The sequence below is a fragment of the Acinonyx jubatus genome, chromosome B1 (assembly GCF_027475565.1).
Source record: "Acinonyx jubatus isolate Ajub_Pintada_27869175 chromosome B1, VMU_Ajub_asm_v1.0, whole genome shotgun sequence".
Classification (NCBI taxonomy): Eukaryota; Metazoa; Chordata; class Mammalia; order Carnivora; family Felidae; genus Acinonyx; species Acinonyx jubatus.
Window position 1 is genome coordinate 58,692,462 of NC_069382.1, and position 21,241 is coordinate 58,713,702.

Here is a 21,241-nt window from a genome sequence, read left to right on the forward strand (position 1 = left end):
GGATATTGGCTTATAATTCTCCTTTTCAGTGGGGTTTTTGTCTGGTTTTTGGAATCGAGTTAATACTGGCCTCATAGAATGAGTGTGGAAGTTTTCCTTCCATTTCAATTTTTTGGAACAGTTTGAGAAAAATAGGTATTAACTCTGCTTTAAATGTCTGCTGGTAGAATTCCCCAGGGAAGCCATCTGGCCCTAGACTTTTGTTTGGATTTTTTGATTGCTATTTCAATTTCTTTGCTGTTATGGGTCTGTTCTATTTCTTTCTGTTTCAGATTTTGTAGTTTGTATGTTTCTAGGAATTTACCCATTTCTTCTAGATTGCCCAGTTTGTTGGCGTATAATTTTTTCATAGTATTCTCTTATCATTGTTTGTATTTCTGTGGTGTTGATTGTGATCTCTCACCTTTCATTTATGATTTTATTTATTTGGGTCCTTTCTCTCTTCTTTCTGATAAGTCTAGCTAGGGGCTTGTCAGTTTTACTAATTCTTTTGAAGAATTAGCTCTTAGTTTCATTGGTCTGTTCTACTGGGTGTTCTTTTTGTTTGTTTCCATATCATTTATTTTTGCTCTAGTCTTTATTATTTCCATTCTTCTGCTAACTTTACGCTTTATTGCTTTATTTGCTGTTCCTTTTCTAGCTCCGTTAGATGTAAGTTTAGGTTGTGTGTTTGAGACCTTCTTACTTCTTGTGGTAGACCCATATTGCAGTATACGTCCCTCACAGGAATGCCTTTGCTGTATCCCAGAGTTTTTAGACTGTCATGGTTTTATTTTCATTTGCTTCCATGTACTTTATAATTTCCTCTTTAATTTTCTGGTTAACCCATTCATTGTTTAGTTGGATGTTCTTTAATCTCCATGTATTTGTGGTCTTCCCAAATTTTTTCTTGTGGTTGACTTCCAGTTTCAAAGCGTTGTGGTCTGAAAATATGCATGGTATGATCTCAGTTTTTTTGTACTTGTTGAGGCTGATTTGTGACCTAGTATGTGATCTATTCTGGAGAATGTTCCATGTGCACTCGAAAAGAATTTGTATTCTGTTTTAGGATGGAATGTTCTGAATATATCTGCTAAATCCATCTGGTTCAGTGAATCATCCAAAGCCATTGTTTCCTTGTTGATCTTCTGCCTAGGTAATCTGTCTATTGCTATAAGTGGGGTGTTAAAGTTCCCTACTGTTATCATATTATTGTCAATGTGTTTCTTTATGTTTGTGATTAATTGATTGGTATATTTGGGTACTTTCATGTTGGGAGCACAAAATTTACAATTGTTAGATCTTCTTGGTGTATAGACCCCTTAATTATGATATAATGCCCTTCTTCATCTCTTGTTACAGTCTGTTTTAAAATTTAGTTTGTCTGATATAAGTATGGCTACTCTAGCTTTATTTTGGCATCCATTAGCCTGATATATGGTTCTCCATACCCTCACTTTCAATCTGCCAATGTCTTTAGTCTAAAATGAGTCTCCTGTAGGCAGCATATAGATGGGTCTTCTTTATTTTCATCCATTCTTATACTATACATCTTTTTATTGGATCATTATTGGTCTTCTTGGGGAAGGGCCTGCTGCTCTAATTCTTAGGCGGATTTGCCTAAATGGAGATGGCCTGGAGGGTGTGGGGGTGGGGCTTGGTGTAACACCTCCATTCTCTACCCAGTGGCACAGTTTAGCTCACTGAAGTCAATCAATGCTGGTGGGCTATTTGTGAAAATGGCTTTGCCCCATTCTCTAGTCTCTGGAGTGGCAAGTTCACACCCTCCCAGACACAGAAATAATCATTCCTCCTGTGTCTCCAGCTTCTGTCAGATCCCTACCTTCACCCTGTCTGTGTCTGAGCTGTCCACCTGTCAGGTGGTATAGCTCTCCTCTGTTTTGTCTCAGCTGTGGCTGTGTTTCAAAATCATACACTTCAGAGACTTCTGGGGCTCAACCTATGCTTACACTGTAGGAGAGGGTCTCACTGTGCTATGGCCAGGCCTGGCTTACCCCATAAAACAGTTGCATAACCACACAGCAGCAGCAGCTTGAAGTTTATGGTAAATCACAACACACAGCTGATGCCAGGGTTTGCTGTCCTCAGCCAGAGTCTTTGTTCCTATACAGGCCATGGGGCAGCTCAGTGGTGCCCACCAGATCTTTTGCCCATGGAGAGGCTGTATCACCTCTACCAAATGCACTCCGTATAAGGAAATCACTTCTCCCTTCTCCCTGGGCTCCCCCCTGCTTCCTCGCTGGAGCACCAGCAGGTGCCGACCTCCAGAACTTCAGACTCTCTACTCTGCTGTTTATAAAAAAAAAACGGTGGTATTGAAACCCTCTCCTTTTTCCCTGTCAGTGGTTTTGGGGAACAATTTTCTTGTGCACTCCTGTGTGTATGTTTTCACTCCTTTTTTCCCCCACCCTTTCTCTCTGGCTACTTTTCAGGGGTAGTGATTTTCTTTTGTGAACCTGATACTCTCTGCTCCCTGTCTCCTTCTCTTTTTCTCGGCTGTGAAAAGGGCTCCCTCCTCTGGGGCACGGCGGCTTTTCTCTCCCCCAATTCACTTCTCCACGTTGCGTACCTGCCATGTTCTCTCCCTCAAATTATGGAGATTGATCTCTTAATCCTCAGATTGATTTCCTAGGTGTTCAGATGATTTGATGTTGATCTAGCTGTGTTTAAGAGATGAGACAAGGTCAGGGTCCTCCTCCTACTCTGCCATCTTTCAGGGAGGTTTTACTTTGTAATTTTGTTTCCAGATGTCTGGACGTGCTGGAAGACGAGGTCAAGACCTGATGGGAGATGTATATTTCTTTGATATTCCATTGCCCAAAATAGGAAAACTCATTAAATCCAATGTTCCTGAACTGAGAGGACAGTTTCCTCTCAGCATAACCCTGGTCCTGCGACTCATGCTGCTGGCTTCCAAGGGAGATGACCCAGAAGATGCTAAGGCAAAGGTACCGTGCTTGACATTTTCTGAGGTATTGTCTTCATTACTAGCTGCGCTGTGATTGGGTTTGCTCTTGATTAGAAGTCTGTAGCAGTAACTCTTCTGTTTCATCAGGTTTTTTTTTATGTTTTGCAATGTCTTAAATAGTATAAGGTTGGGAGTGGAATGGGAGAATAATAATTAGTTTTATTTGTCTCCTCTATCAATTATAGAATTCATGGCTGGATGGACATATGGAATTAAAGATTACCTTTTTCATGTGTGATCAGCATTATCCTACAGGACTAAGCGTGCAGGCTATAGATTTTAAAAGATGTGGGTTAGATTCTGGTTTTCAAAAGGAACAGGATTCGTTGTTATTTCATAATAAAAGTTTATATTTTTTTGTAAAAAAAGTAGTAACCCAAAGTCATCAAAGAATATTTAGATAATGCAAAAGGTTGAAAGAAGGAAAAGGTTTTATCATCCAAAGACAGTGAGTGATATTATCATTTTGGTATTTTGGCATAGGTATGCATTTGGTTTCAAATACTGATATATTTAATTGGACTTCAGAATATGGTTGTAAACTTTTCCTGAAGTTTATTTGCTCAGGTAAATATTTTAAGTCCAGTCTCACAATGAGAGGTTTAAAATTCATAATTAAACCAATTTGATTTTCATCCTTATGAAGATGCATTGTTAAAGACACCCATTCTTCCCTGTTTTTGTATATGCCCAGTGAAATCAGTGTTTGTCAATGTGTTTGTCAATGTGAGGGTTCTTTTAGGACTTCTGTGATGAGTTGGCTCTTGTGTTGTTGATGGTCTTACAAAGCAAGCACATAGCATTTTAGACCAAAACTTCCCCATTTCTGCATTCTTAATTGTTACTTCTGTGTAGGAAAGAAAAACACATTTTTAGTAAGCTTTTAAAAATATTTTTTAGAAAGTTTATTGAATTGGTTTATTTTCTTTGCCTTGGCATATTTGAGAAGATCTATCTAATCTTTATACATAAAAGGCTCAAATGTGGACATAAAATTCTTAGAATATTCTCTTTACTCATCACATCAAACTAAGATAGCTTCTTTTCTTCTGGCATTTACTGTTACAGAGGAGTAGATTTTTTTAGTCTCCCCTAGTGGAGCCATGCTAATTCCTGTTTTCTTGTAGTTAGTTTGATTTTTTTTTCTGTCTATGTAATTATATGAATATTAAAAAAAATCCTTATGTGTCAAATTCTTTTCCTCACAGTTTTCTGTTCTGTGAATCAGTTTTTAAATTGATGTTTTTGTTATTAAAGGTTAAGAGCTTTGAAACTTTATGTTCAGATTTAAAAAACAATTTTAATGTTTATCTATTTATTTTGAGAAAGAAGGATAGAGAGCGAACAGGGGATGGGCAGAGAGAGAGAGGGAGACAGAATCCCCAGCAGGCTCTGCATTGTCAGCATGGAGCCTAATGAGGGGCACAAACTCACGAACCCCCAAATCATGACCTGAGCTGAAAACAAGAGTCGGACGCTTAATTGACTGAGCAACCCAGGCTCCCCTTCATGTTCAGATTTTTTAAATTGTGGTAAAATACAAATAACATAAAATGTATCATCTTAACCATTTTTAAGTGTGCAATTCAGTATTGCTAAATGTATTTGCATTGTGCAATGCTCAAGTAGTTTTGGAATGCAAAAGAGGTTTCTTAAATTAGATCTTTGATATTTGCTTCTGTTTTAATTTGTTCAACTTTTTCAGGAAAAGGTTTAATTTTTAAATCAAAAATCCTTTTTTGGTTCTCTAATGCTGTGTTTTTCTTCATTATGATAAATAATGTGAAATTTATCTTTCACATTGATAATGCTGCTCTCCAGAGTTTCAGTTCTGCTCTTTAGTAATACACATGTGGATATTAAGTCTGCTATGGAATTTTAGTTCTCCTGAAATTCTTCACTATTTCTTATGTGAACTCTTTCACATCTTAATAAAATATTATTTTTTTAAATGTCAGTTTGTAATTGTCCACTTACCTTATGCTGTTGTGCCTTGTCTTGTAGAGGTCTTGTCTTAGGACGTCCGAGGATGCCAAATAATTTTTCAAAAACTTTTGTTGCTGCATGAAGAAAACAATTTTTATAGGTCGACCTTTTTTTTCTTTATGGTACCTTTTTGTTGTTGTTTGGTTTTGTTTAAGAGTAAGAACCAGTGTTTTCCTGATGGTTCTACAGAACCTGGTCCCTGATTTTCTTGTTGACCTCACCCTTCTCTTCCCCCCCGCCACATGAGCCCACTACTGCTCCATAGATACTTCAGGCACATTTCAGTCTGAGGACCATGACTTTGCGTGCATAGTCTCTCTGCTTTACCTTATTCAAGTTTTTGTTCTAACATTACTCTCAGTGAAGACTACTGTTACCACGCCTTCTAAATTGTAAATGTTATCTCCTGTCTGCTCCACTGTGATCCTTATTCATTTATATATAGCATATACCTCTTTTTATATAGCATCAAATCCCTCTCTCTCTCTCTCTCTCTCTCGTTTTTATTTGTTTTCTCTATATTTCTCATTGAAATTTTCTCATTTACCGTGTGGCTAAAGACGTTTGTCCTAATTTCTGTGCAGACATTTATTTATTTATTTTATTTTTTAATGCTTATTTATTTTTGAGAGACAGAACATAAATGCTTATTTATTTTTGAGAGCAGGGGAGGGGTAGAGACAGAGGGAGACACAGAATCCGAAGCAGACTCCAGGCTCTGAGCTGTCAGCACAGAGCCCGATGTAGGGCTTGAACCCACGAGCTGTGACATCATGACCTGAGCCAAAGTCAGAGCTTAACTGCCTGAGCCACCCAGGCACCCCGGCTTGTGCACACATTTAATAAGTATTGTTAGCATGACAATAATTTTAGAAAGATGATCAATTTTCTTATAAAGAGTTGATCTATTGTGGGTTTTGGTCACTTTTGAATGCAGGTATGTTTGTTTCAATCTTATGGAAAGAGCCTAAATGTCCATCAACTGATGAATGGATAAAGGAAATTGTGGTTTATATGTACAATGGAATACTACTTGGCAATGAGAAGGAATGAAATAGAGCCTTTTGTAGCAACATGGTTGGAACTGGAGAGTGTTATGCTAAGTGAAATAAGTCATACAGAGAAAGACAGATACCATATGTTTTCACTGTTATGTGGATCCTGAGAAACTTAACAGAAGACCATGGGGGAGGGGAAGGGAAAAAAAAGTTAGGGAGGGAGGCAAACCATAAGAGACTCTTAAAAACTGAGAATAAACTGAGGGTTGATGGGGGGGGTGGGAGGGAGGGGAAAGTGGGTGATGGGCATTGAGGAGGGCACCTGTTGGGATGAGCACTGGGTGTTGTATGGAAACCAATTTGACAATAAATTTCAGGAAAAGAAAAAAGAAATAAATCTTATGGATTGCCAAGGAATAAAATACATGATTTTACTCTGGCTTCTCTCTCACCACCTAATTGCTATTCAAATACCTATTTATTATTTATTTTTTTATTTAGAGTGTTGGCAGGGGAGGGGCAGAAGAAGAGGGAGAAGAGAATCTTAAGCAGGCTCCATGCCCAGCACAGAGCCCAATGTGGGGCTCGATCTCACCACTGTGAGATCATGACCTGAACCGAAATCAAGAGTTGGCTGCTTAACCGACTCAGCCACCCACGCACCCCCAAATACCCTTTTAAATCTGAAGCTAGATGAATGGCTTTTGGCCCAAATGTCAGTATTTAGTAGATTTTTAACTTATGTATCTTTTCTGGACTGAAAGCTTATTGATCTACTCCTGCCAGTCTCGCTGCCACATTGATCACGTGGATGTCATTCACCACTACAAACTACATTATGCATTGCTGTCAGAGTCCTTACTGTCCTAGTCAGACTTTAGTTATGTGTCTACATCTCTAAGATTACAGTGAACCACCATGAATTGCTCACCCTCTTAGTCGTCTGCTGTTTTCTTGCTGTTGCCATCTAATTCTAAATGTAGAGCAACAGAGAGAAGCGGTAGCAGGAAGGGCATTTTTGGCACCCTGAGAAAGAATCGTCCTAGAGTAAAGGTGATGTCCACTCTACCTCCCTTCCTTTCTCCCTTCTTTCTCTGCTCTCTATGTTCCTCCCCCCGCTTCTTTTCACAGAATCCACTGGCCTTAAAATGATTGCAGATTCTTCCTAGGTTCTATAAGCTTAATGGTGGCCAGGCTTAAATTTTGGTGATGTTGGGAAGTTTTCCTTTTGTTGGAACCTCATAGACATTTTAGTGGGCGCATAAAAGATATCTGAACTGCTACCTCAATGCTGTTTTATATTGGAAACCAAGCAATCTTTTTACTACTTCGGTTCTAATCAAGATAGTTCCATTATTTTTGCAACAGTACTGCAGGACGTGCCACAGCATATCTTGTTTTCTCGCAGAACAAACCAAGAGCTGTAAACTCTTAAACTGGATTCACACTTATCGTCAGATTATTTGGCAATACGTTTCATTTCTGATGATTCTGTTTGATACGTTCTGGTTGTTAAAAGAAGGGTGTACCATGCCAGAAGATGGCAAAGCAAACAATATGAAATGTGACTGAGCCTTGGGTAATACCTATCCTGTTGTTTTGTATTCTTTTGTGTGATGGTCAGTCAGGTGCAGCCACAAGAGGAGTCAGAGGTGGAGCTCAGGAAAATAAAGTACTGTAAAAGTGTTAACGACAGGAACCACGGCACTCTATGCAGGACTCTGTTCAAAAGACAGCAGGCTGGTCAGGAGGCAGAGGATAAGAGCAGCGGGAAGGTTTGGGTGCCTGCTTTTATTAGAGTTTCTATAGGAAAAGCAAGACAGGGCAGGATAAGCGGTTTAGCATTGGCTGGTTTGAATAATTCTAGTGAGCTTTGTGTGGGCGGTACAGGTGGCCTCTTGTGGCCTGGCACCTGGCCCTGGGATGATTTAGGATACAAGAAATTTTGACTCTGTGGATGCGAGTCACTGAAGGAAGTAGTTAGGGGTATACGCTTGGGATTGGTTGGTTTGCCTATGATAGGCATGCTTTTAGGCAAATTGTTATTATGTTTAGAAATTAGCCAGCACTGGGAGGAGCAGTCTCTCATCAGCCAGAGAAGTTTTTTAAGATGTCAAAACATCCTAATATACAGGAAAAAAAATTGAATTACAGTATACCCATATTATTATTTACAAATGAATTTCATAGAACTAACATGGTGTAAATTATTCTTTCAAGGTGCTGTCGGTGCTAAAGCATTCATTGTTGTCCTTCAAACAATGCAGAGTCACGGAGATGTTAAAACTTTACTTCTTGTTTTCTTTGCAGTTTCTTATGAAACAGGTATGGCTGTCCTTTGTTTTTGTTTTTTTGTTTTTGTTTTTGTTTGTTTTATTTTTTTGAAAAGGAATGGAACTATCTTTACTTTTTATCATGCCAAATTAGTTATAGTCTTTAGAAGGTCTTATCCATTGACTGATATTTCTTACACTTGATATAATTACCAAAACTTGGCGAGGTAATGATTACCAATCTCTCTTACATTGGCATTAAGTACTATTTTAAACTGACAATCAGTTCGTTATTAATTCATGTCTGTGGTGAGTTGACTCAAACTAATAAATTATTTTTGTTCTTTAGGGCTATTTAGATCAAGAAGGTAAACTGATGGGGTTTGCTGGACTTGTATCACATTTGCATTATCATGAGCCTTCTAATCTTGTGTTTGTCAGTTTTCTTGTAAAAGGCCTTTTCCGTAATCTTTGTCAGCCAACTAGGAAAGGTAAGCTTGATGTTTTGGGTATATAATCTAAAAATAGTAACAGAGACTATATGAAGCCAACACTTGAGGAGTATTTTTTTCTACAAATATTTAGATAATTTAGAGATGCCAAACTAGATAAAATGAAGTTTTATATACCTACTAATTGTATGGAAGACAGCCATATTTTGTGACACCTATTTTAAAATGTCAGTTTCTTATGAACTTTAGTGATTTCTGGACTCCAGGATTCAGAACTTATTAAATAATGTATGGTTTTTTAATAAATATTTTTTCTAATTAAATGTTACACATGCTCATCATAGAAAAAGGATATAGGAAAGCATTATGTTAAATAGGAAATTCGCCATCAGTGTTTCTGTATATTTTCTTCCAATCGTATTTTCTTAGACTGTAACTATATAGTATATTTAAATAACTGATATTACTTTAATTGCATAATCTAGAATCTTGCTTTCCCCAAAATATATTTTTGCCAATATCATGTAAATTTTTTGTGAATTCCATTTTAATGTCCACCTAATACTCCACTTAACACATTTTTTATTAAAACCTTTTTGATGTTTATAATTAAACCATGGACCTTTAAACAGTGTCCCTAAAAGAAATATTTTCCTTTTTGTGCTTACATTTGTTATAGTTCCTAATGCCTGGCAAATGCAGTGCCTTTCAGAGCGTTTCTTTATCTTCTATCATGAATTGATAACAACAGTTTACTTTGTGCAGGTTTAGTTACTGTGCTCTGACCATGGATTGTTCTGTGAAACAAGGATATTCAGGAAATTCTGTCCCCTCAAAAGCTCTGCAACAGGAGAAATAATTTCCTGCAAGTGGAAATAACAGTTGTGTTTATTGCTAAGTGTGTGTGGGTGGGGTGGGGTATGAGGGTGTATGCTATTATAAACATGGAGATAGAAAATTTGATAACTTTATGAGGCACATAATATGGCTATCACTATTTTGTAAATGAGGAAACTCAGACACAGAGAAGTTAAATAAATTGCCATGGTCACACAAATTACTAAGTGTCAGAGCCAAGATTGAAATAGGAAGAGTCTGACTCTGGAGCCCAAGTTATTAAATGTAGCACCTTTTTAATCACTACTGTATAGTGCTCATGTGTTGTCAAGAATAGAACGTAAGTCAAGTTGATGGTATCTTAGTATGAGTGGCGAGAAGGTAAGACAGGGAGGTAAAGCTGGGAGGTGATTTGTGGGCTGTACTTTGGAAAGCCTTAAATGCTAGACTAAGGAGATTGGATTTTGTTTATGAGGCATTAGATACAATCAGAGATTTTTGAATAGGTGAGAGACATGATCATAAAATGCTTCAGGAAAATTGATCATAGCCCGAATTTGGGGAGTAGAATCCAGGTAAGGAGATGAGGCAATTTGTGGTTGGAATGGCTAGGGTATGAATTAGAGTGGGAGTAGCAAGAGTGAAAAAGAAGGCACAGATGTAAACTGTCAGCAGACGGAGTCATTCCTTGGTTGCTATATTTGTCACAAATTTTCAGTTTTCATGAAATGAAATGCAATAGAACATACAATTTAAATGTTAAAAATGGGATTGATACCGGTTTTTACATTTGTAACAAGACACTTTGTTTTATATAGGCTCAAAACATTTTTCTCAAGATGTTATGGAAAAGCTAGTGTTAGTATTGGCAAATCTATTTGGAAGAAGACTGCTTCCAGCGAAGTTCCAAGATACCACTCTCAAGTTTTATCAATCAAAGGTAAAATGTATGCTTCTGATAACATTAAATAATTAGTATAATTAAATAGAGCCTATCATAAGTGATTCAGCAGCAGTAGGATTTTTATCAACATAGGTTTCATTTGTTTTGTGGAATAATAATTTTTCTTTCTGTAATGACTATTACATTTAACCTCAAATTCATAAGCTTCTCCCTTGTAAACCTATCAAAAGATCACTTGCCTTAAGAAAAATAAGATCAAGAATTTTGTTCATGTTTTCCATTTGCTTGTATGATTGTGTCAAATTACAGCATTCAGCAGCTAAAGAAACCATGTAGATAATTATACATTGAAGGAACTTTAATGAACTTAAAGAAAAGTCCCTATCATTGAATCTGTAGTTCTCATAGGGTCTTTTTATGTTGAGATAGGGCTATGGTAGGAAGTATATGTTGTGAACTCTAATGTCCTCATTGAAAAAAATATTAGAATAGTCATTGAAGAAATCATTCCTTGACTCATACAGAATAGAAACAAAAAACTGTTTGCCGATTTTATTTGCAAAATATGCTTTGATCATGATTTGCTATTTTTAAATCAACATCAAATACTATTACCAATTTACTCCATAAGAATCTGAGAAAGTGGGATAGTCCGGTTGTACTACATAATCTTAGTAAAAGGTGACAAGGAACAAAAAGAGATGAGTTAATCTATATTGTCTAATTCCACAAATACAAATCTTAGGCCTCACACAATGTTGTCTTGATCAGTGAACACATCTTTAGTTATTGATCTGTCATCTTCACATTTTTTCATCACATGTATATGCTTGAAGTATTGCTCGCTTTGTTTGAATGATTTATATTAAACTTGGGAAAGTCAATATCTAGATTCTCACAAAGACATCATAAAAATACACAATAAAAGAAGGTTTTGCATGAAGATCTTCTCTCTCTCTCACTGTCACTCTCTCTCGCTTTTCTTAAAGTTTATTGGAAATTTGTGCACTTCCAGGTAGGGTATAGTAAATGGTCATCATTTGTATTGCAACAGAGAGCTGTGGAAACAATGATTGGCTAAAATTATACAACGGCAAGAACTTATTCAAGGTGTGATAGGAATCTCTAACCATGGTTTTTCTCCCAAGGAATTTGTTGATTCTGGACATGGTTTGAAAATGTTCTTAGCATATACAGAGCCTCTTCTGTGAGATTAAAAAAAATTATGAAAGCTTTTAGTGATCACATGGGGCTAAAGTGACAAAAACTTGAGAGACATAGTATTTCTGTGAGTGTACTGAGGATGTTTATACTGAGTCCCAGATCTGCATGAAATGTTGGGTTACTACACAACATTTTTTTGCAGTCTTATGGAATTTATTAAAGAAAACCCACGAAAAGGAAGGTTCTGCATTTATTCATAGGCTTGTATCCCCCTCAAAACATTTTGAAAGCTTTTAGAGCTGAAGGATATAAAGGGTTAGGAAGTTCTGTAGGAAAGAGGTAAATCTTTGGCAGTCTTAGGAGTGGGAAAACTAGGCCCACCAGTCTCATACTCAAAGTTCCAAGAGGGTCATGACTCAGGAACAGAGATAAAATGGATATAGACTGAAACTTAATAAAACTGGAAAACAATATTAGCAATACCAACAATGCCACTTTAATCTCTACTTGGATCAAAGTGATCACATCTTCACTCATTTAACCAAATACAAAAAGGGGAGAACTCACTCTGGTGGAAGATGACATCAGCCTACCAGGTCCTTTTATAAACAATTTCTGGTGAAAAAAAAGCTACAAAACTAAAAAAGTGAATAAGCAAGAACATATGACCAGATGGCAGGAAGAAAAGCAGGCAATAGTAATACACACAGAGATGATTCAGATACTGGAGTTAAGAGACAAAGAATATAAGTATGGTTAATATGTTAAAGAAAATAGGAGAAGTGATAGACAAAATTCAGAAAGATGGAGATTTTCACCATATAATTAGAATTTTATCTGATAATTTTTTAATATTTGTTCATTTATTTAGAGAGTGCATGAGCTGGGGAGGGGCAGAGAGAGAGGAAGAGAGAGAATCCCAAGCAGGCTTCACGCTCTGCGTAGAGTCTGATGCCGAACTCGATCTCACAACTGTGAGATAAGGACCCGAGCTGAAGTCAAGAGCTGGATGCTTAACCAACTGAGCCACCCAGGCACCCTTTCTCAGATAATTCAATGGAGACTTAAGAATTGAAAAATATATCTGATCAGAATATATATATCAGAAGAAAGAATCAATGAGCTGACAGCTCAATAGAAAGTATCCAAATGGTAACAAAGAGAAAAAATTAAAATAAAGGCAGATAGCATAAGAGAATTATGGATCACATTCAAAATGTTTAATGTTATGTAATGGGAGTCCCCTAAGAAGAGGAGGGAGACAAATGGCAGAAGAGTACTCAAAACTAATAACTTGGAGTTTTCCAAAGCTGATAAAAGATAGCACTCCATAGTTTCAAAAGCTTATAAGTCAAATTCAAGAAGGTTAAATATAAAGAAATATTAAACAAAAACTACTCAAAGTCAAAAAAAGAGAGAAAATCATAAACTGGCTAGAGCTGAAATAGACATTTCCTTGAAAAAAAGCAATAATAAGATTGAAGGCCGACTTTTTAACCAAAATAATGGAAAATAGAAGAAGATGGGCAAAAATTTCATCCTACTCTATTTTCATACAGAAATATGTATATATATTTTGCATATATTTTAAATATAATTTAAAATAGGGTAAATATATTGTGATTGAATTAATAACATATCAGGAAGATATGCATATATCTACCTTATTTTTTTAGCTTTATTGTTATTGAAGTATAATTGATATACAAAGAATTGCACATGATTAATGTATACATCTTAATGTGTTTGGACATATGCATATACCCATGATATCATCACTATAACCAAAGTACTAAATATATTCATCACATCCCCAAACTTCCTAGTGTGTGGGGTGTTTGTTTGTTTGTTTGTTTTTTTGGTAGGAACACTTAACATGATGTTTATCCTCTTGTATTTTAAAGTGCACAGTATTGTATTGTTAACTATAGGTAGTTTGTTGTACAGCAGATCTCTAGAATTTACTTACCTTGTATAACAGAAATGTCATATCCAATGAAAAACAATTCCCCATTTCTTTAGGCCCTTGCAATCACCGTTCTGTTCTCTGCTTCTGTGAGTTTGAGTATTTAAGATATAAATGGAATATAAAAATTTATAAGATATAATTTCCAAATACGTGAAATCATGAAGTATTTGTCCTTCTACAACTGGGTTATTTTACTTGGCATAATATCCTCTAGGTTCATCCATGTTATTGCAAATAGAAAATTTTCCTTCTTTTTTTTTTTTAATGTTTTTTATTTATTTTGAGAGAGAGAGAGCAGGGGAGGGGCAGAGAGAGGGAGCCCAAGTAGGCTTTGTACTCTCAGCACAGAGCATGACTTGGGGCTCAATTTCACAAACCATAAGATCATGACCTGAGTCGAAATCAAGAGTTGAATGTTTAACTGACTGAGCCGCCCAGGTGCCCCAGATATCCTCCCTTTTTAAGATGGAATAATATTCTGTAGGTATATTCCATATTATCTTGTCCACTCATCGGTTGATGGACATTGGGTTGTTTCCATATCTTGCCTATTGTGAATAATGATGCAGTGAACATGGGGGTACATACATCTCTTCAAGATCTTTATGTCAATTATTTTGGATATATACTTCAAAATGGGATTACTGGATCATATGGTTCTATTTTTAATTTTTGAAGAAACCTTCAAATTTTTTCCATAGTGGCTGTACCACTTTACATTTCCACCAAGAGTGTATAGGAATTCTAGTTTTTCTATATTCCCTTCAACACTTATCTTTTGATTTTTTGATAATACCCATCATTAAAAGTTGAGTGACTTAATATATATGGTGGCCATTTGCATGTTTTCTTTGGGGAAGTGTCTATTCATGTCCTTTACCCCCCTTTTTTTTTGCTCTTAAGTTATAGAATATTCTTATATATTTTGGATATAATCCCCTTGTTGGATAGATGGCTTAGAAATATTTTCTCTCATTCTGGAAATTCCTTTTTGCTTTATTATTATTATTATTATTATTATTTGCTGTACAGAAGCTTTTTAGTTTGATATAATCCTACTTGTTTATTCTCATTTTTGTTGCCTATGCTTTTTGTGTCATAAAAAACAAAAAAAACAAACAAAAAATTCCAAGACCCATGTCCTTATATTTTCTTCTATGAATTTTATAGTTTCAGGTCTTCTTTAAGCCTTTAATCCATTTGAGTTTCTTTTTATGTACAGTGTATGGTAAGGGTCAGTTTCATTCTTTTATATGTGTATATCAAATTTTGCCTGAAGAAACTATCCTTTCCCCACTGTGTGTTCTTGGCACCCCTGTCAAAGAGCTGCTGACCATATACATGGATTTACTTCTGGACTCTATTCTGTTCCATTTGTCTATATGTCTTTCATTATGCTGGCACCATACTGTTTTGATACTGTGGCTTTGATATATATTCTGCAATTAGGAATGGTGATGCCTCTGGCTTTGTTTTATTTTCCCCTCAAGGTCATTTTGACTATTCAGGGTGTTTTGTGATTCTGTATGAATTTTGGGATTATTTTTCTATTTCTGTAAAAAATGCCATGGGATTTTGGTAAGAATTATAATGAATCTGTAGGTCACTTTGGATAGTTTTGTCATCTTAATAGTAATTATTCTTTCAATTTATGAACATGGCATGCCTTTCCATTATTTGTGTCCCCTATAATTTCTTGCAGTGTTTTATAGCTTTTAGTGTAGAGACCTTTCACCTTCTTGGTTAAGCTTATTCCTAAATATTTTATTCCTTTGATGCTATTGTAAATGAGATTGTCCTAATTTCCTTTTCAAATACTTAATGTACAGAAACACAAATTTTTTATGTTGATTTTGTATCCTGCAACTTTGCTAATATTGCTTATAAGTTCTAATAGTTTTTGTGTATGTGCTAAAAGAAATATATGCCTTAGGCAAACAAAAAATCTAAACTTGGGAAACTTGAAAATATAACAGGGCATGAAGTGCACTAGAAAGGATAATGTGTGGGTAGATAATACCTACTGTACCTAAAAATAATTGTAATGTATTATAATAAATTTATAATATATATACATAACTAAAATGCATGACATTTATAATGCAGGTGTTGGGAAGAGTAAATATATTTGAATATTTTAAGGTTCTTGCAGTATTAAGAGTCGTGTAAATTAAAGATGTATTTTGTAATCTCTGGGGGTAAAGATTAGCAAAATAATGCACAAATAAGTGATGATAGAAGACAAACTGATAAAAAAAAGAGAAGAACAGAGAAAATAATATATAATGTATAGTCAAGATAGAAACCAAATACTAAAATAGTATATATAAACTCAACTGTGTAAGTAACTACATTGAATATATGTGTGCTAAATGCATCACGTAAAATACTAACATTTTTAGATTGTATTAAGGAAAAAAACCCCACAATTATATACTGTTTATACAAATCACATCTTAGCTATATAGTCCAAGAAAGTTTGAAAGTAAATGCCAGGTCAGAAAATGCCAGATCAATACCAGAAGAATCAGAAATACCTTAAGTGTCTGAAAATTAACAGATTCATTTCCAAATACATGTAGGACATCAGAAGAAATAGCAAAAGAGTTAACATTTTTCTGAGACTGAAAGCATGGGTATAATACAGAGACCTCATGTAGTTGTAAGCCTTTTAACACTATTTGATTTAAAAAAAAATTTGTACTTGTAATGTTTACTATGATAAAATACATTTTGGGTATAAATTAAATTCCTTAAAAAAGAAAATTAAAAAATTAAAATAAGAAAAATACATATAGGACAAAAAAATGGAAATTATAAAATATTTTAATTAAATAGTGAAAGCATACACATACAAGATGCAATTCATTCAGTGATTGTAGGGAAATTTATAGCCTTATAATCATATTGTAGGAAAGAATAGAAGCTGAAAAAAAATCAATGATTTAATTTTAAACTTAAGAAGCTGGGAAACCAAACAAATGAAATAGAAAATCTAACTTAAGGTAAATTTTTCAAATATCAGGAAGGAAAATGGGACATTACTACAGATCTTACTTTGGTCATCAAAAAGAACAAAAGGGGGATATTATGAATGATTTATGCCAAGACATCTGGCTATTTGTACAAAAAGGGAAAATTCCTAGAAAATGTAACTTTCCCAAACTAACCAAGGAAGATATAAAAAGTCCTCAGTGTCTGGTATCAAAGAACTGTGATCAATTGTTTTTAAAAATCTCCATGAAAACAAAACAAATGAACAAACAAAAACAGGCCCAGATGATTTCATTGGAGAATTCTTTCAAACATTCAATGAATACCACCAATTTTTCACAAACTCTTCTAGAGGATACAAACTCTTTTTGGGAGAAAAACCTAAAATTCATACCAAAACCCTACAAGGACATTATAACAAGGAAAACTATAGATGCATCTCTTTTATGAATGTAGGTGCAAGAATAATTAACAAAATATTGACAAAATGAATCCGGTGGGGTTTTGAAAACCTTCCCAACCAAGTGAGAGTTATTCCAGGCATGCAAGTGTACTACTTTTTATTGTTGTTTGCTCTCGAAACATGTTACTAGATTCTTTGAAATATTCAGAAGTGTAATGTAAAAGAAGTGTCAAAGGGGGGAAAGAGAGCGAGACAAACCAAGAAACAGACTTCAAACTATACAGAACACACTGATGGTTACCAGAGGGCAGATGTGTGGAGGGATGGGTGCAACAGATGATGGGGACTAGGGACTGCACTTGTGATGAACACCCGGTGTTTTACAAAAGAGTTGAATTACTAAATTGCACACCTGAAACTAATATAACACTTTATGTTAGCTAACTAGAATTTAAATAAAAACTTAAAAAATTTTTAAAAAGAGGGTGTCGATGAAGTAGTGTGAAAGCAAATTTTTGAGAGTGAGGGTATTGGTTTTTATAAATGCATATAGAAACAAAAAATGAACTTTACCTTAATTTCACAGATGAAGGAATGAAGCAGTTACATTGTTGAATAAATAGGTAACTACAGAATTATATTGCGGTGTTCTTTGCCATTCTTCCAAAGTTTCAGTTTTTGAGAAAGATATATAGATCTTTCCGAAAAATAGTTGGCCTTTAGGTGTTCTTAATGATCTTCTTGCTGACTTAGGTGTTCCTTGAGGATCTTCCTGAGGATTTTAATGATGCTTTACATGAGTATAACATGAACGTTACAAAAGACTTCGCCTCCTTCCTACTAAGTGTTTCTAAATTGGCTGATATGAAACAGGAATATCAACTCCCATTGTCAAAAATAAGTAAGTATATCCTAGCCCCATTGTGGATTAGAAAAAAAAAGTAATTTTTCTAAGAATATTTTTCCCAGAGGAAGGGTAGAGCCTGGGAAACATCAGTCTGCCTTAAAATAAGGGGATTCTTTCTACTTTCCAAAGAAAGAAACTCTTGATTATTAGAAGTCAGAAGGGTAATGGAGAATAAAATTAAATAGAGTCATTTGTAAACCCATCTTGATTAAATGTTGCTTTTGGGGCAAGCCTGGCACATGCATTAAGGACATCTGTAAGATGAAGAGAAACAAGAGACTATTCTGTCACTTGTTTTCTTGAGAGGAAATATGTGTAGTATTCATGAACATAGACTCTTGGCAGATTGCCTGGGTCCAAGCTCTGGCTCTGCTGCTATTAGCAGTGAGACCTTGGGCAAATGAGTTCATACTCATGCCTCCATTTTCTCAAAAAATAGGAAAAAGCACCAAGGTAATAACAGTAATTCTATATTAAAAGATTATGCAATTTATATGTAGTCTTTTATTACTTGGTGGTCAAGGAACTGAAGTATGCAAAATGTTACATTGATAATTATATTCATAGCTAACATTTATTGAATGAATTCTGTGCTGTTCACTTTATGTCAGATGTACCACTCACTTTATGTGATGTATCTCAGTCTGATGTCGGTCCTGGAAAGTTGAAGGACTCCATATGCAGCATGGTCTAGTATAGGTGCATAAAGCTCAACAGTTTGTCTGATTTTTAAAAATTAATCTATCCCAACCTGTTATGGCAAGATTTCACAGGAAAAGAATGTGAGGATTCCCAACTTGTGTCTCACTTGATGAACTGCAAAGAAGGAAGAGTAGCTATTTCTCCATTTGCTTGCCTCTCTGGAAACTCTGATGGTGATTTGTTTCAGCCAAATACTCCAAACCATGTAAGTGGAAATGGGGTTTATAAATAAAAGATCCTTAAAAAAGAGTTGGATTGGAGCACCTGGGTGGCTCGGTTGGTTAGGCAACCGACTTCAGCTCAGGTCATGATCTTCCAGTGCGTGAGTTCGAGCCCGGCATCGGGCTCTGTGCTGACAGCTCAGGGCCTGGAGCCTGCTTCGGATTCTGTGTCTCCTTCTGTCTGTGCCCCTCCCCTGCACTTTCTCTCTCTCTCTGTCTCAAAAATAAACAAACATTTAAAAATGTTTTTAAAAAGGAGAAAGAATTGGACTTATACTTCTAGGCTATTTAGAAGTGATTCAAATTTCTCAAATTGAAAAAAATTTCAGGTGTATGATCAGAATTATCCAGGAAATGTTACTCTTGAGGCCAGTATGATTTCAGCTTTTCAATGTTGGCCTGAGGGACCCTGCTCCATTATGCAGAATTCCCAGTACCACTTCCCTTCTCTCTTTGTAGATTGGTGCAAGTTTGCCATGAAAAGAGCATATAAAACTATCTTCAAGCTTTCCCAGTATTGTAATAGATGCTGTCAATGCCATATATATTCAGGATCACTAGTGTCCAAAATACAGTGTAAAGAACTAGACACCTTGGGAATATGCTGGACAACCCACTGAATGTTGGAATAAACTTGTAGAAATTTAATTTATATTTTAACACAAGGTTTGAGAAGAAAAAAACTTTTGTTACATTTGATATTATGGTTTAACGCTAGTGTCAAAACTCCATCCTAGTCCAAAATCAGATAGTCCCCTATTATGTAAAATAGTCCAGTATCACTTAAAAGAATCTTGAAAACCTAAATAGACCCTTGTACATTTTAAGTCGACACATGCATTTTAATCATAAATTCAAATAATTTCTGATGATATAATTTCCAGCTTTAGATAAACATTGCTAAATTAAAATAAAGCCATCATATCATTTTAATACATAAAAAAGAATATGAATACTGAAGCATTTGAATAACCATAATTATAAAGCTAAAAGCAGTCAAGAATAAAATTTTTAACAATCTCAAATATGGCATAGTTCTTTTCTCTTGTATTTAGATTGTACCTCCCCCTACATAATTTTACCTTAATGTAATATATTTTTAAACATGAAGTCACCCTACCTGACACATTTCTTCGCTTAAATAGTATGCAATTTCAGTTTAATGGTTATTTCCTGTTTATTACAGAAACTTAAATATAATACAAATTTTGAGAAGCATTGCTAAGAATAAAATTAACATTGTATTAGAAATGTATATACGAATGGGATGGACGAAGCTATTTCTTTTAAAATTAGTCCATAAAACTGAGGATGAATATTTACTTATTTTTAGAATGAGACAGAGTTCCAAAATTAAAACTTAATTGGAATTCTGAGAAACCTTATTCAAATAGATAAGTAGCTCAGAACGGAGCAACTTTTGTTATAACAGTGGTATACAATTCTTCTAATTCCTTCCGAGTTTGTGCCAAATCACCTAGCAATCTATTATCACAAATATGTTTTGTATGTGCTCTTAATGAATAGCTTAATTAGATCCACTTTAATTTTGTTGAATTCAAATAGTTGGAAACAACCTAATTTAAAAGAAAAAAAGTATTTTTAACTTAGTCTGTAAAGTCATCCATTTTCTTGATAAGAAAGCCGTATTGCTCTTTGTTGGTAGTCTGTACGTTTTCAAACCCCAAGGAAATGTACCATAGTAAGTTTGAGGAGACTTTCTGTTTTATAAGATGAGAGAAAAACATTAATGAAAGAAGAGATGGGAAAGGATTTTTTTTTTTTACCGAAAAGGTATATAGTTCAAAAATGAATTAGAAACTACTGCTCTTGTTATTATGTGAAGCTCTTTGAGGCTAGTGCTATAGGGCTTTACCCTCATGTGAGTGGTGTCTTACAGATTGTGGAGGAATGTGAAACTCTGGCATGGAAATAATAGAGGATTGAACTTTAGCTTATAAGATTTTATGAAGCTTTTTTCCCCTGTATTTTATTTCTAGAATCATAAACAATTAATTACTTCTGTAAGAAGTTTATAGCTAATAACATTGAAAACCAGACATTTTAACAAAACATAATTTTCCCTTTTCTCTATTTTATGATTAATTTAACTTACGGTCAGTATGTACCATTAACTTCTGTTTCCTTGCCATATGCAAAATTTTCCTTGGGGTTTTGGAGGGCATGAATACAGTTATAATAGGGTATAATGTCTGTGTCTTATTGCCACACAGTCACCGTCAATTAGAAGAGATCTTTAAGGTACAGAACATGAACTAATTCAGACTCATTGTTGTTCCTGATGGTGTACTAGAGAGAGGAGGCCAGTTTTATTTCTTCTATTTTGTAGCATCTTGAACTGATGGATATTTTCAGAGTATTCCATGATGGCAACATGCTCTTCGCCTTCCCCAACTCACTTTATGCAAATTTACTTTCCTAGTGTAAGTTATAACCTCTCAA

The 21,241-nt window shown here is 35.1% G+C and overlaps 1 protein-coding gene across 4 annotated transcripts in view; it reads left to right on the forward strand.

Moving 5' to 3' along the window:
- Window positions 1-21,241, forward strand: part of DDX60 (DExD/H-box helicase 60) — a 105,691-nt gene that overhangs the window by 70,798 nt on the left and 13,652 nt on the right. For all 4 annotated transcript variants that reach the window (XR_008296045.1, XM_027068629.2, XM_027068625.2 and 1 more), the window contains 6 exons: window positions 2,748-2,948; window positions 8,173-8,277; window positions 8,575-8,716; window positions 10,333-10,454; window positions 17,702-17,849; window positions 18,620-18,762. Coding sequence is in view for 3 of the 4 variants with exons in the window: in XM_027068629.2 (XP_026924430.1) it covers window positions 2,748-2,948; window positions 8,173-8,277; window positions 8,575-8,716; window positions 10,333-10,454; window positions 17,702-17,849; window positions 18,620-18,762 (861 nt within the window). In the remaining variant the exon portion in view is untranslated. The remainder of the gene's footprint in view (window positions 1-2,747; window positions 2,949-8,172; window positions 8,278-8,574; window positions 8,717-10,332; window positions 10,455-17,701; window positions 17,850-18,619; window positions 18,763-21,241) is intronic.